This window comes from Amblyomma maculatum, chromosome 1, assembly GCF_055883805.1.
Source record: "Amblyomma maculatum isolate TAMU_Amacu chromosome 1, ASM5588380v1, whole genome shotgun sequence".
In the NCBI taxonomy this organism is placed as follows: Eukaryota; Metazoa; Arthropoda; class Arachnida; order Ixodida; family Ixodidae; genus Amblyomma; species Amblyomma maculatum.
The window spans coordinates 33,532,126-33,544,253 of NC_139344.1; the positions used below are offsets into that span (position 1 = coordinate 33,532,126).

General features: G+C 44.9%; 1 protein-coding gene across 6 annotated transcripts in view; it reads right to left on the reverse strand.

Annotated features, from left to right (window-relative positions):
* Nucleotides 1-210: 210 nt before the first annotated feature.
* Nucleotides 211-12,128, reverse strand: part of stumps (DBB domain-containing protein stumps) — a 152,925-nt gene continuing 141,007 nt past the window's right edge. For all 6 annotated transcript variants that reach the window (XM_084587946.1, XM_084587941.1, XM_084587940.1 and 3 more), the window contains 3 exons: nt 11,539-11,741; nt 8,829-8,919; nt 211-3,220 (listed from right to left, as the gene is read on the reverse strand). In XM_084587946.1, coding sequence (XP_084444072.1) covers nt 2,925-3,220; nt 8,829-8,919; nt 11,539-11,741 — 590 coding nt within the window. In that variant the 3' untranslated portion in view covers nt 211-2,924. The remainder of the gene's footprint in view (nt 3,221-8,828; nt 8,920-11,538; nt 11,742-12,128) is intronic.

A 12,128-nucleotide genomic window follows, 5' to 3' on the forward strand; every position in this document is an offset into this window, starting at 1 on the left:
TGCTGTTATATTTACTGGCCTTCAAAGAAAGCTGCCACGTGGCCAGCTGCTAGCTTAAATCACTTGCCCAATGCACACAGAAAAGTTCATCAGAGAGCACTGCATGGAAAAAGGGATTCTGTTACCTGCACCATGTCTTATATTACATACGACATGTCATGTTATATGGTGTTCATGTTTTTTCATAGCAGATGCAATGCAAAACATATATACAGGTTGGCTAGTAATGTTTATTCATATGCTTAGGAAACATCATAAGGCATACAGTCATCTTCCAGGATTTGCATCATAATTAACACGTGCAACTATATAAAAATATAAACTGCAAAGTATAAATGTCGAAAGACCACATGCCAGAATAAAGGAGAAATGCAAGGACACTTTCATACACACAACGGAAGCCAGCATAAACAGACCAGCTGCACACTTACGCCTGCTTAACTTTGTGAAATGGCAACTTCTGGCAGCAATGTCCTTTCACACTTTGGCAATAACGCTGACAAGTTTCACACCTTCAAACAACAAGCCTGTGTTCTCCTTAAACGTGCATGCATAGTGAAAGCCTGCTTTTGCACATTAAGTGCAAAATCAGTGCTCACACAAGCAGAAAAACAAGTTCTACAGATCAAATCATAAGATGACACAGCACATATGCTATCCCACACATTTTCTCTCGTTTCCCTAAATACTCTGAAAGTTATGCAAGCTCTGAAATATCTGCTCAGGTGGTACACAGATGCAAAAGAATGTGCACCATGCAGCATTTATGACTGGCCAAACGTATGCTACCTTCTTTGGCTAGAGCTTCTGGACATTTTATAAACAAAGGACAGAACTGACTTTGAAGGACATCTAATATCTTTGCTGTTGTTCTGTGGCAAGCTACCTGTTTGCTAGACCAACTTGACTACAGTTGTAACCACACGTTTGAACTAGTAGACATGTCCTCTCTATGCTTAGTCTCTTTGTTTGGGCACCGGCAGCCCATGTAAACATCAGGTTCTCAAAAAGCTTGACTCACTGAAGGCACAGTAGCAAAGACAAGAAATGGCACACCTTTAAAAAAAAAGAAAATCACTACGAAGGACTGCAGATGTGAAACCACAACTTGCCGGCCTGAGCTATAAATGTGAACAGGAACAGCATATGAAATAGACATCACAATAACTTACTCCTCCTGCTCGCAGTCATTCAGCCACTTTAATAGAGCACGAGATTCACAGCATTTTGGTTTTTCTGTGGACTAGACATTTTTCGAGGTATTCAGCCATGGCAGAGCAACAAGAAAACTGCTTACTGACAAGAAAACACGTACGGGTAACACATGTATTACAGATTTAACAATAACAATTCTTCCAAGAACATGAGTGCTCTTGTGGTGGCTGCTATGTATCAGATGCATTTCTTTCCCCAGCTGCTAGTGACTGATAAGGCGAGTTCCAACAGTTGGATTCAAGTCTATCTAACCCTATTAACATGGTGCATAAATTAAGAGCAGTAATTTTTTTTTCCAACAGATGTTGGCATGAAAGCTCATTGTAAAGCGTGACATGAGGGCCATGTTATCATTCATTCAAATGCTTGAGACTGGAGAACTTGTGTACGGTAGGTCACAATCCAAAGCATCATAAAGCACTCTGAAATAAGTGCAGCTTTAAATATTTCACATATATACAGGTGTTTTGTGAAAATTTGCACCCAAAACGAATGTTTCTAAACATCTGCCAAAATAGCATTATGATTAAGAATTTGATTTGGCACATTAATGACACAGTATAAGTTTAAAGTGATCATTACAGGAATGGTCTCATTGCAATTCATGCTCAAACACAAATTCTTCTGCAAACTGTATGCATCTGTACAAGTATTTAGCTTGAAAATCTCAACAGGCATCAAAAAGACGAAAAATTTGAAGTTCATATAAATCATGAGTATAAGTAACCATAGGATGCAGCATAGTTTCTTCCAGTAACAACACATTATTATGTTACATTGTGTTTACCATTAAAGATGAAAAAGCCATTTTTTAAGGCCTGGAAACAGTGTATGCGCATGAGAAAGTTAAGTTTGTTGATCTAGTTAGAGCATGTACACAAAAGCCCAGAGCTTAAACGTGCTGACATTTTCACCCCCGAGAAGGTGCTGAAGCCTGGGTAGTTTCAGTTTCAACCGGCAATTAAGCTGACCACATGGAAAAATATGCAGAGGGCAGGTGGACACCGTGATGACAGTGCAGCTTACTGACAAGTGCGAAGACTGCGCACAGCTGTGCAATAATTAAATAAAAACTGAAAGTAAACAATCTAAAGGTTTAGCGAATGATATGGTACATTAACGATGAAAGCCATTCATAAGAATTTTTTTCTGAACAGAAAGCACGTCCGACTGGAACCTGTAGCTTTAGATGAAAATCAATAATTACAGTCTAATAATTATGGAGAGTGTTTCACTTCACAGGGAAATTGGATGACAAAATGTTTCATTAATTTCTAGGTGCAAACACTTTTCCTTCATCTGGAGCAGCTTTTCATAAGGAAAGCTCCAAAGAATGCTCACATACACCATTTGGTAGTCAATTTTTTTTTTTCAGGGATTGATATGTGAGACACTAGATTAATTGAGGTTACAATAGGGTGACTATTTTTTTCCCTGCTCGTGGAAACCATAAATTTGGGCCACTGAGATGGGGCTCGATCTTGCAAAATATTTTCATAAATGTTGCAGCAGTATGCAGACTCAAGAAGGCTCAATGCCACAACTCCAGCTTGAACTCTAACATTAGTGATGCTGACCGCTGAAAGTTTTAAAGAAATAATGCTCATATTTCAGCGCCTTGGGTGGTCCCCACTAAAGCTGCCCAATACAGCAACAACCTGCATCTCCAGCCAAGCCAGGCCCCCCCCCCCCAGAAGAGCACGAAATGCTCAGTCATCTGGCACAGGTGGCGCGGGCATGTCGGGGATGCTGAGCCGCACCTGCTGCTTGTTAGGTGGCACTGGGGGCAATACACCAACTGCCCCCCACCTTGGGATGTCGTAGTAGTGCTTGTTGTCATCGGGATCCGGACAACACACCACCGGTGGTGGTGGTGGTGCAATGCGTCGCAGAGCGGCCACTGGGAAGTCGTAGTCGAGAAGAGGGTTGTGCCGCTGGTCAACAGGACGAGGCACTTGAGGAATGTCGTAGTATATGCCTGCCGACGGGTTTGCCACTGGCTTAGCTGAAGGAGCACGAGAGAAAAAAAAACATGGCAGCAATCACTGTTAATGCTGCCACCACTTTTCAATACTGGACAAGTTAGAACATGTCGGTGGCAAACAACAGAGTGGTGGATGACATGGACTTGAAGGAAAGGAGTGGGCTGGGACAAGCACTGTTTTAGGGGAACATAATGTACTCTGTGCTAATCCTGGCCTTACACACGAAGAGGGTGAAAACTGGTGTGATGAATGCCGGATCCTTGAGGTTAAAATCTGAGAAAAGAGGAAAGCCCAATGTATCTGAAATAGTGTTGACTAGGGAAGAAAGCTGGGCAAGTTGGCATAGATTCATAGTAGACAACAGTATGGTGGAAAATATGCAAGTTTGAAAGGAAGAAATACGACGTCAGGACAAGTGCTGTCCTGTCCCATTCCTTTTTTTCAAGTCTGTATTGTCCACAGCGCTACTGTCTACAACATAAAATGCGGTAAAAAGTGACATTCTGCTGGTGCCTAGATGCCTCCCTATTTACTCAAGTAAACTATTGTGTCAAACACCGGCACCTGTCAAAAGCAATATTGCCTTATCTGCACAAATATAAAGCATATTTTTCTTGAATAACCTGCTTCTGAAAGCTCCTCATCTTATATACAAACCCTAATTGCACAAACAGAATACCTTTCTTTTCTTTTCATTATTCTTCGAGATACCCCCAGCAAGCTCACCCAGTAGGCTAACAAGCTGTGAGGAACAGCCAACTTCTCAATGACTCTGGGTCATGGACGAGGTTCCACGCAGCTGCTGCTGTGCAAAAGGCCATCTGCATTATTGTACAGGATGCTTCCGATCGAATACTGCAAACCATATTGCGTAATGAACCCACTCATATAATAACCCCCCCCACTCTTGTAGTTGAGAATTGATTTTTTTTTTTTTAAGACACCTAAATAAAGCGCAACCACCCTGGAATTCATGCGTTACGTGTGCATGTTCAAGTTATTTCAGCACAAATGACCGGTGCTACCGACGATCATAAAATTGTCAGATCGCACCGTGATAAAGTAACACCTTTTGAAGCGAATGATGCTAAGCAACGGTGACGCGAACAACGCGAGCATCGACTGTTTGCGTTTGTAGATCGTTTATTGACCTTGCGTGCATCGTTGATGGATGTGCAAGGGATTTACTGGAGCGTCGTCATTGAAATGGGGTGGAGGCAGTTTCCATTACGCTCGCCTATTTTTTCTTTGTATTGCAAGAACCAGTTTGTCAAACTTGTCTAATTCATCGTTTTGTTATAAAAATGACAATGACAATGCAAGGTGCCGAGTGCCATCTATGAAGTGCAAAACAAAATGTCTGCTTATAGCGCCATGCATGCATGGCGGCGGCAGAGCGAAGTAGACAATCCACTTTCTTCGAGCTTCGACGCCGTCAGTTGTCATTTTACTAGCGCTTTACTTTGTTGCCGTTTGGGCGAAGCGCACGCTACGGCTTTGGCGTTATTTCGTGGGTGCTGTGCATTGTGCGATGGGGCGTTATGCCAGCTACATGGCAGCTTTCAAACTCAATGTTGTGGAGCATGCATTAGAGCATGGAAACCGCACAGCTGGACGGCATTTCAGTGTAGACCTCGTGTGCACTACGAAATCAACAGGACGAACTGAGAGCGATGAAGAAAGATCATCGCGCCTTTTGAGGACCGAATCAGGGCACGTTTCCTCGCGTGGAAGAAGAAGCTTTCCGTTATGTCAAGAGGCTCCGCAATGAAGGATGTACAGTGTCCCTGAGCTGATACAGAACCACACGAGGGCCACTGCAAGAGGTCACAGCATATCCGCAAGTGAATTTAAAGCCAGTTCTGGTTGGACAATGCGTTTCATGCGACAGAACGAGCTGTGCGTCAGAAGGCGTACAATGTTTTACCAATGGCTGCCAGAGGATTGCAAATAACCACTTTGTTATTCGTGTTCGTGAAGAGAAAAGATTCCTGCTCTCGCAAATCAAGGATGCAGACCAGATGCCTATAAACTTCGACATGCCAAGAAACAGCACTGTCAACACAAAAGGTGTGAAAAATGTGCAGGTGAAGATGACGGGTGCTGAGAACCAGCGATGTACCGTGATGCTGGCTATAACAGCGAACGACAGGAAACTGCCTCCGTTATTAATTTTCAAATGAAAGACTCTGTCAAAGGAAGCTCTTCCTGCTGGTATCTACGTTCGAGCACATGAGAAGGGGATGGATTTTGGCTGAACTGATGTCCGACTGGCTAAAAACAGTCTGGGGACAGTGCTCTTCCTGCCATCGCTGCTTGTTTTTGAAAGCTTCTGCGACCATCTGGAACAAAATGTTCACTGCTGGATGCCCGAGTTACACACGGACCTCGCTGTCATCCCAGGTGGCCTTACATCAGTTCTGCAGCCCCTTGACGTCGCGGTTAATAAACCCTTCAAGGACAATAAGTGGCGGCTTTACGCAAAGTGGATGGCTGCGGGAAACCACGACCTGACTCCCGCAGGCAAGATTAGGAGGCCCGCCATCGACATGCTGTGCCGATGGGTCCTAGAAGCATAGTGCATGATATCCAGTGAGGTGATCATCTGCAGCTTCAAAAAGACCAGCATCTCCAACAGCCTTGACGGCACTGATGACGACATGCTATGGGCCGGCACCAATGCTGACCAAGTGGCAAGCGACGTGAGTGGAAGTGACTCAGATAGCAAAACCGGGTAAGACCATAAGTAACCAGCGGCATTGATCAAAATGTATTTTTATTCACATTCATCATGTATGTATTAGTACTATAAAGGTAAGGTTGTGACCGCAATTTTCATCAATGTGACATGAAATCTCGACCTTCTCAAATATTTCGAAAATATGGCATTCATTTTTTAACTTTTTGCGGAATATTAAATTTTCGGCTGCACCAAAATAGAGTCCTTAGGGTCCTTTTCAGTGTTTCAGCTTGACCCTGTTCATGTCATCATAAGGTATGTATATACATAAAAAGCGAAAAAAAAAAACAAGGAGAGACACTTAAGCTCCACTTTTAAGGTATGATGCAGCAGTGGGCTCTGGTCCTCTCTAATTACATGAATGCTAATTAGCATGCAGTCGTAAAATGGTACTTTATGTGAAAGACCACACAACTAGGGCTTGTAGATTTTGGTTTAATACGATAGACATACGTCAAATTAAGTTGTTGAAATTTGCTTTTAGCTGAAAAACGTCAGTATCCTAGCTTGCCAAACACAGCCAGCTGCTTGTAGAGCATATGTTACCCTTGGCCAAAGCTGGAAATGAACTAGATAAGGAAGCATGAAGTGGTGGCAGTATTTTAGGATAAGTAGTGCAGTAGTAAAGAGGCTATATGTTTCCACAAGCTGGGAAGAAACATCTCTTTGCCACCTGAAAGCTGAGCACTATTCATTCCCTATCAGTGCCCACGTAGAGAAGTTGGTCAGTAAGATATAATTTTATCAACTCTAGGTATAACACTGACACTGAACTGTGCGTAAGTGTCATGATAAAGTGTCATTCATGCAACGACGGTGAATGAATGTTTGCTCCATGGCTGCCATCAAAACGCAGTTCACATGATCCCTCGCCCTCTCACTCAGCCAAGGGCGACAACTGATTGATAACACAGTTCACAGAAGGCAACTTCTGCTAGAGCTTTGTCTGTTGACTATTTAATTTACTTGTTACTTTCTAATAAAATCAGAAATTCCTAATACAGGTAAACCTCAGTATAACAAAGTCAGTAAAATCTGTCGTTAACGAAACTCAAATTTCACAACATCGAAATTAGTCATCTTGCATGCAGAGAACCCTTCAGAACATCTCACAGACTATTCAAAGGGAAAGCCTTGAACTGTGGTGAAACTGGGAGTTATGCTTGTGATGGGGACAACGCGGATGTATACTTTAGGTTCCACCTTCATCGCCGCCCAACTGAACTTGTGTTCTCTATCACGTCGCTGATTCGACGCCGCATTCGGCCACCGCCCCCGCTGCAGCCATGCAGGAGCCAGGAAAATGAAGACTGTTGGCTTTTTCGCACTGCTTTCTCCAAGTCAGCGACAGCAAAAAGTGCCCTTTATCACACTTGATGAACTGCAACCCTTTCCAGGATGAACGTTGATTTGTGCTGCAAGCGCGAGCATGCGTGTCTTTGTTTGTGTGCGCACACAGCATCTGAGTGAATAATGAAGTCAGGCAGATGCATATGCCTACCCTTCCAGCTTTTCTACAGAGTTTCATGGCTAAACACAATAATCGCAGCGCAAGTCTTTTTGAGTACAGGCACCGCACTGCATTTGGCACCCAGTTCGGGCAGGATTGTGACTGAATGCGACATTCTGCCTGAACTGCACCAGATGCTCGCGCCGCCTAGCGGCCTCCCCCAATACTACGTTAGCGAACCTTATCTATGCTAATCCAGATGGCAGCAGCAAGCAGTGCGCTCTGCCACCACGTGCTCATCTGTATTCCGGGCGGCGCACCTTCACGCATGTGCTCCAATGCTCACTTCGGTGCACGCTCTGCTCAACCTTTCACGCTCAAAGCACAATTTTCCGCTGGTTTGTTTCAGGGCAGCAGTGACATTTCGCTGCAATGAAAGTGTGATAAAATATACTTTGTTATACTGAGGCTAATAATACATGATGTTCTATGGACATGAAGTTGTGAAAACCAAAAACTTTGTTACATCGAGGACCTTGTTGCACTGAAGTTCGTTACATCGAGGTTTAACTGTACAAGCACAGCTTGCACATTCATTACCTGCTGACAGAAACGCCTGAACACACTTTTGACAGCACACGAATGCCAGATTATGTCCCAAAAAGAAGTCAGTAATTAGTTTGCAGAAAATAACCACCAGAAAAAAAAGAAACTCATTTTTAAAATAAGGGACGAGAAAAGTGCGCAGGATTTCCAAGCAATAAAAACCAAGTCCAACCCCTACACAAACACATGCATAAACCCCAGCTTGTTCCCTGGCAGTACAAGCATGCCTTGCATGGCTTGTCTGGCCTGCAAACCAAAGGGCATGAGTTTGAACACCACATAAAACACAAAACCTAAAAGAAAATCAGTTACTTTAAGTTAAATTATTTGAAACATGCAGTGACCTTTAATTTGCATTACACATCATGTTTAAAGCATTTCCATTCTACCCGTGACATCTTGTTTAACATAAGCATTATGCGGTGTCTGAAATTCCCACATGACATCCCGTGGCTATGATGTCATGACCATGTCGACCAATGAAGATTTCTTGTTCACAGTAAACTATGCCGTCACCAACTTTTCTATAACATGGGACCCTTATACTATCGCACAAAAAAAGTAGGCAAAAGAATAATTCGCCACAAGTGTTGCTGAAGGAGGAGAGAATTGGTTGAATCCAGTGTAGCCAGTAGCAGCTAAGTATTGTTTGCCGCCAATAGTGAAAAAAACTGACAAAGAGGCAACAGAAAAAAAAAAGCCTGCTCATTTGTCATGCAAAAGAATGCTAGGCAGGTACAGAGAACATGAGCAGCAAAAATAATTAATCTAAATGGTGCAGAAAGCGAGATCATAACAGGAGAGATTTTCAATTTTGTTTTTTTTTACATACCTCCTGTGCTCAAATTTCCATGTAGCGGACAGCTGGATGGTATACTATTCATGCTGACTTCTGGGATAGTGGGCCCAGCAAGGTCACCAGCCTGAAAAAAAGAAAGAAAGAGCCAGATATATAATACCGTTACAGTGCCGTTACATTAAGTACATCCCCGTAACAATATGTATGCAGCAGAGAAAGACCCACTTAAACTAGCCTATAATATTTTTTCTCTTCCACTTTTATTCATTCAAATCCCCACAAAATGTTTATCATATGCAGACATTGAGAGCTCTGCCCATGTAAAGCTAAAAGTCAAATTAAAATCATCATCTCCAAATTCGCTCAGAAAATGCACAGAAACAGACCAATGAAAACAATGAACAATATAATGACACTCACGCATTTTACAGTAAAATCTTACTAGTTTAGCCTTCAAGCACCAGCCAGACAAACGGTTTGAATTATTGCATGTCCCTAAAGAACTGCCAAAAGCTATATGAATGACATTAATTTTGTCTATTTTGAACCAAAAATATTTTGAGATGAGATGTGCCGAAAAGTTTTTGCCGTACCCTAAATTCTCAAAACGCGCAAGAAAAATATGCATGTAATTTTGTATCAAAATTAATTCAGTCTGAACTATTTAATGTCCCAAAAAAACTGCCAAAAACTGTATAAATTATGCTAATTTGCAGTTTGCACTCTGTCACTCTGCGGAGATGAACTGTTTGGATAGGGTGGTTGGTTTCACATGTGCAGCAGCCACAAGAAATACCAGTTTCATAGAATTTTCATAAACAAGTCCTGTCAGCATATCAAATATGCTATATATTCGATTGTTTACAGAGCGCACAATAACGGTACTGTTTGCTGGGAGTGTCAAGTGCTGGTGGTGGTAGAAAACATTTATATAGGACAAATACAGGAGGTTATGCGTGAGCTGACCCTGAAGGGGCCAACCCTCACAAACACTAGGTGGAGGTCCCTAGTTCGGGACCCCAGTGGCGTCTGCCGCCGCTCGGGCTCGCCCGACTAAGGCCCGTTGGGCCTTCAGGTCGGAGCAGCCGAGCAGGGTCGCCTCCCAGTCCTCCCGGGTTGGGTTGGGGTGAGGGGGGTAGCCGGATTTGAGGGGCAGGCCCACACCATGTGGTAGATGTCCGAAGACACCACCCCACAGTGCGGGCAGCTGCCAGAGAAAGCAGGGTCGAAGTGTTTTAGAGCTGCCGGGCACAGCAGTGTGTTTGTATAGAGGCGGAGTAAGAGCCGCTCATCCGCCTTTGAAAGGCCTTTACATGGGCGGGGGTAAAGGCTGTGGCTAGATTGGTAGTAATTTACGATATCTTTGAATGTATAAGCCGGATTAGGATCAGCGTCCTGGTCGGAGGGGGAGGAGGAGGAAACTTCCCAGAGAGAGAGCGCGCGGGCGGCGGCGTCGGCAGCCTCGTTTCCAGCCAGCCCCTGATGAGCAGGAGCCCAAATAATATATCGGGTAGCGGGGTCCCCAATGTAGGAGCTATTTTGAAGTATTCGGTAGGCTAGATAAGGGGTCCAGCCCTGTTCGACATTCCGACAGGCCCCTCGCGAGTCGGAAATTATATATTTCGAGTCAGAGTGGGAAGCAGCCAATGCTATGGCGACCTCCTCCGCATGAGTTATGTTGTGGGCCCTGAAGCTAAGACCGTTGACTGTTTTCGCCTCGTGGACGACTGCGGCCGTGTACCACCCCCCATGGTGCGGGCCAGAGGCGTCCACATAAAAAACGCAGGGTTTAGAACCATAATGGCGTGCCAGGGCTTCCGCCCGCGCCAGGCGTCTGCCATCATAGTCTTCGCGTGCCATTTTGGCGGGAAGAGGGCATACGCGGAGGGCGCATCTCCACGGCGCTGGAATGCGTGCCCGTTCTTCCATAGGTGTCGTATGTTTGATGTGGAGCCGGGCAAGAAGGCGGCGGCCCGACTGCGTCTGCGACAAACGCGTATATTGATTTGTGAGGTGCGCTTCCCTCAATTCCCTGAAGGTGTTCACCATTCCCAGTGCCATGAGGCGCTGGTTTGAGGTAGTCACCGGAATATCGAGGGCCCGCTTATAGATTTTGCGGAGAATGACCTCGAGGGCATCCTCATCTTGCTTCCGCAGGTGGAGATATGGAGTCGAATAAAGGATTCGACTGGTTACGAAGGCGTTTGCCAGCCGCAAGGCATCCTTGCTTCGTAACCCCCCGCGTTTATTGGAAACCCGGCGGACCATGCGGCCCACCTGGTCCCCCACCTTGCGGAGTTTAGCCAATGTGGTGTCTGGCTTGCGGTGTTGGTGAATGAAGAGTCCCAGTACTTGGACTTCTTGTGTTTCTGGAATTGGACCTGATTGAAGAGTAAGTTGAATTTTAGTAGTGCATTTTGGAGAGGGGCGGATGTGCACAAATTCCGATTTCTGTGGGGAGCATTGAAGGCCGCAGCGGCTAGCATAGCGGTCTACTATAGTCGCCGCCTGCTGCAGGCTGGCCTCAATGTCTCCAAGTGAGCCCTGTGTAGCCCACAGGGTGATGTCGTCGGCGTACAGAGCATGCTGCACGCTCTCGACAGCACCCAGCTGGGCCGGCAGGCGCATCATGGCCAAATTGAATAGCAGAGGAGAAAGCACTGCGCCTTGCGGCGTTCCCCTGGTACCTAGGGGGAAGGGGCCGTGTTCGTTTCAAGTGCTGAAGGTGGCATGCAGTACTCACTGGATGGGGCGCATTGCGATCAGCAGGACCGGTGCCTGGCGGAAAGACATAGTACTGGTGCGTTGCTGCCTTCGGGTTGCGTGGTGTTGGCAGGCGTGGTGGTCTCGGCGGTGGCCGGCCCTCCTCGCACGAGTCTGAGTGTGCGCCACTGTCATATGCACTCACCGAGCTAAGTGTGCTTAGCCGGTCACTTGAGCTGGAGCCTGTCAGAGGGAGCAAGAAAAATGCCTTAGTGACAAAAAGCTTGCACATCAGCCCAGTTACTGAATTTCTGGCTCACTACTAAACTTTGGGAAAGGCACGAAAAATGAAAGAAACGGGAGAGTAACAGTCACAACAGACGCAAATTTTTTGCGCACTTCAATTTAAACGGCTTCTCGGCCAGTCCTCCTCCCTACACTGAAGTTCAACAAGTTGTAAAATAAATAATATTAACTTAAACCAAAAAGTATTTCACACATTGCATTTTTTGTTCTCTATACTATCTAGCCACGTTAATATGAGTAATCTTTCCACTAGTTTTGCGAAAAAAAATGTTATATTAGAAAAGTGACTACATATTTGCAATCAGCATAAATAACTTATTAGGA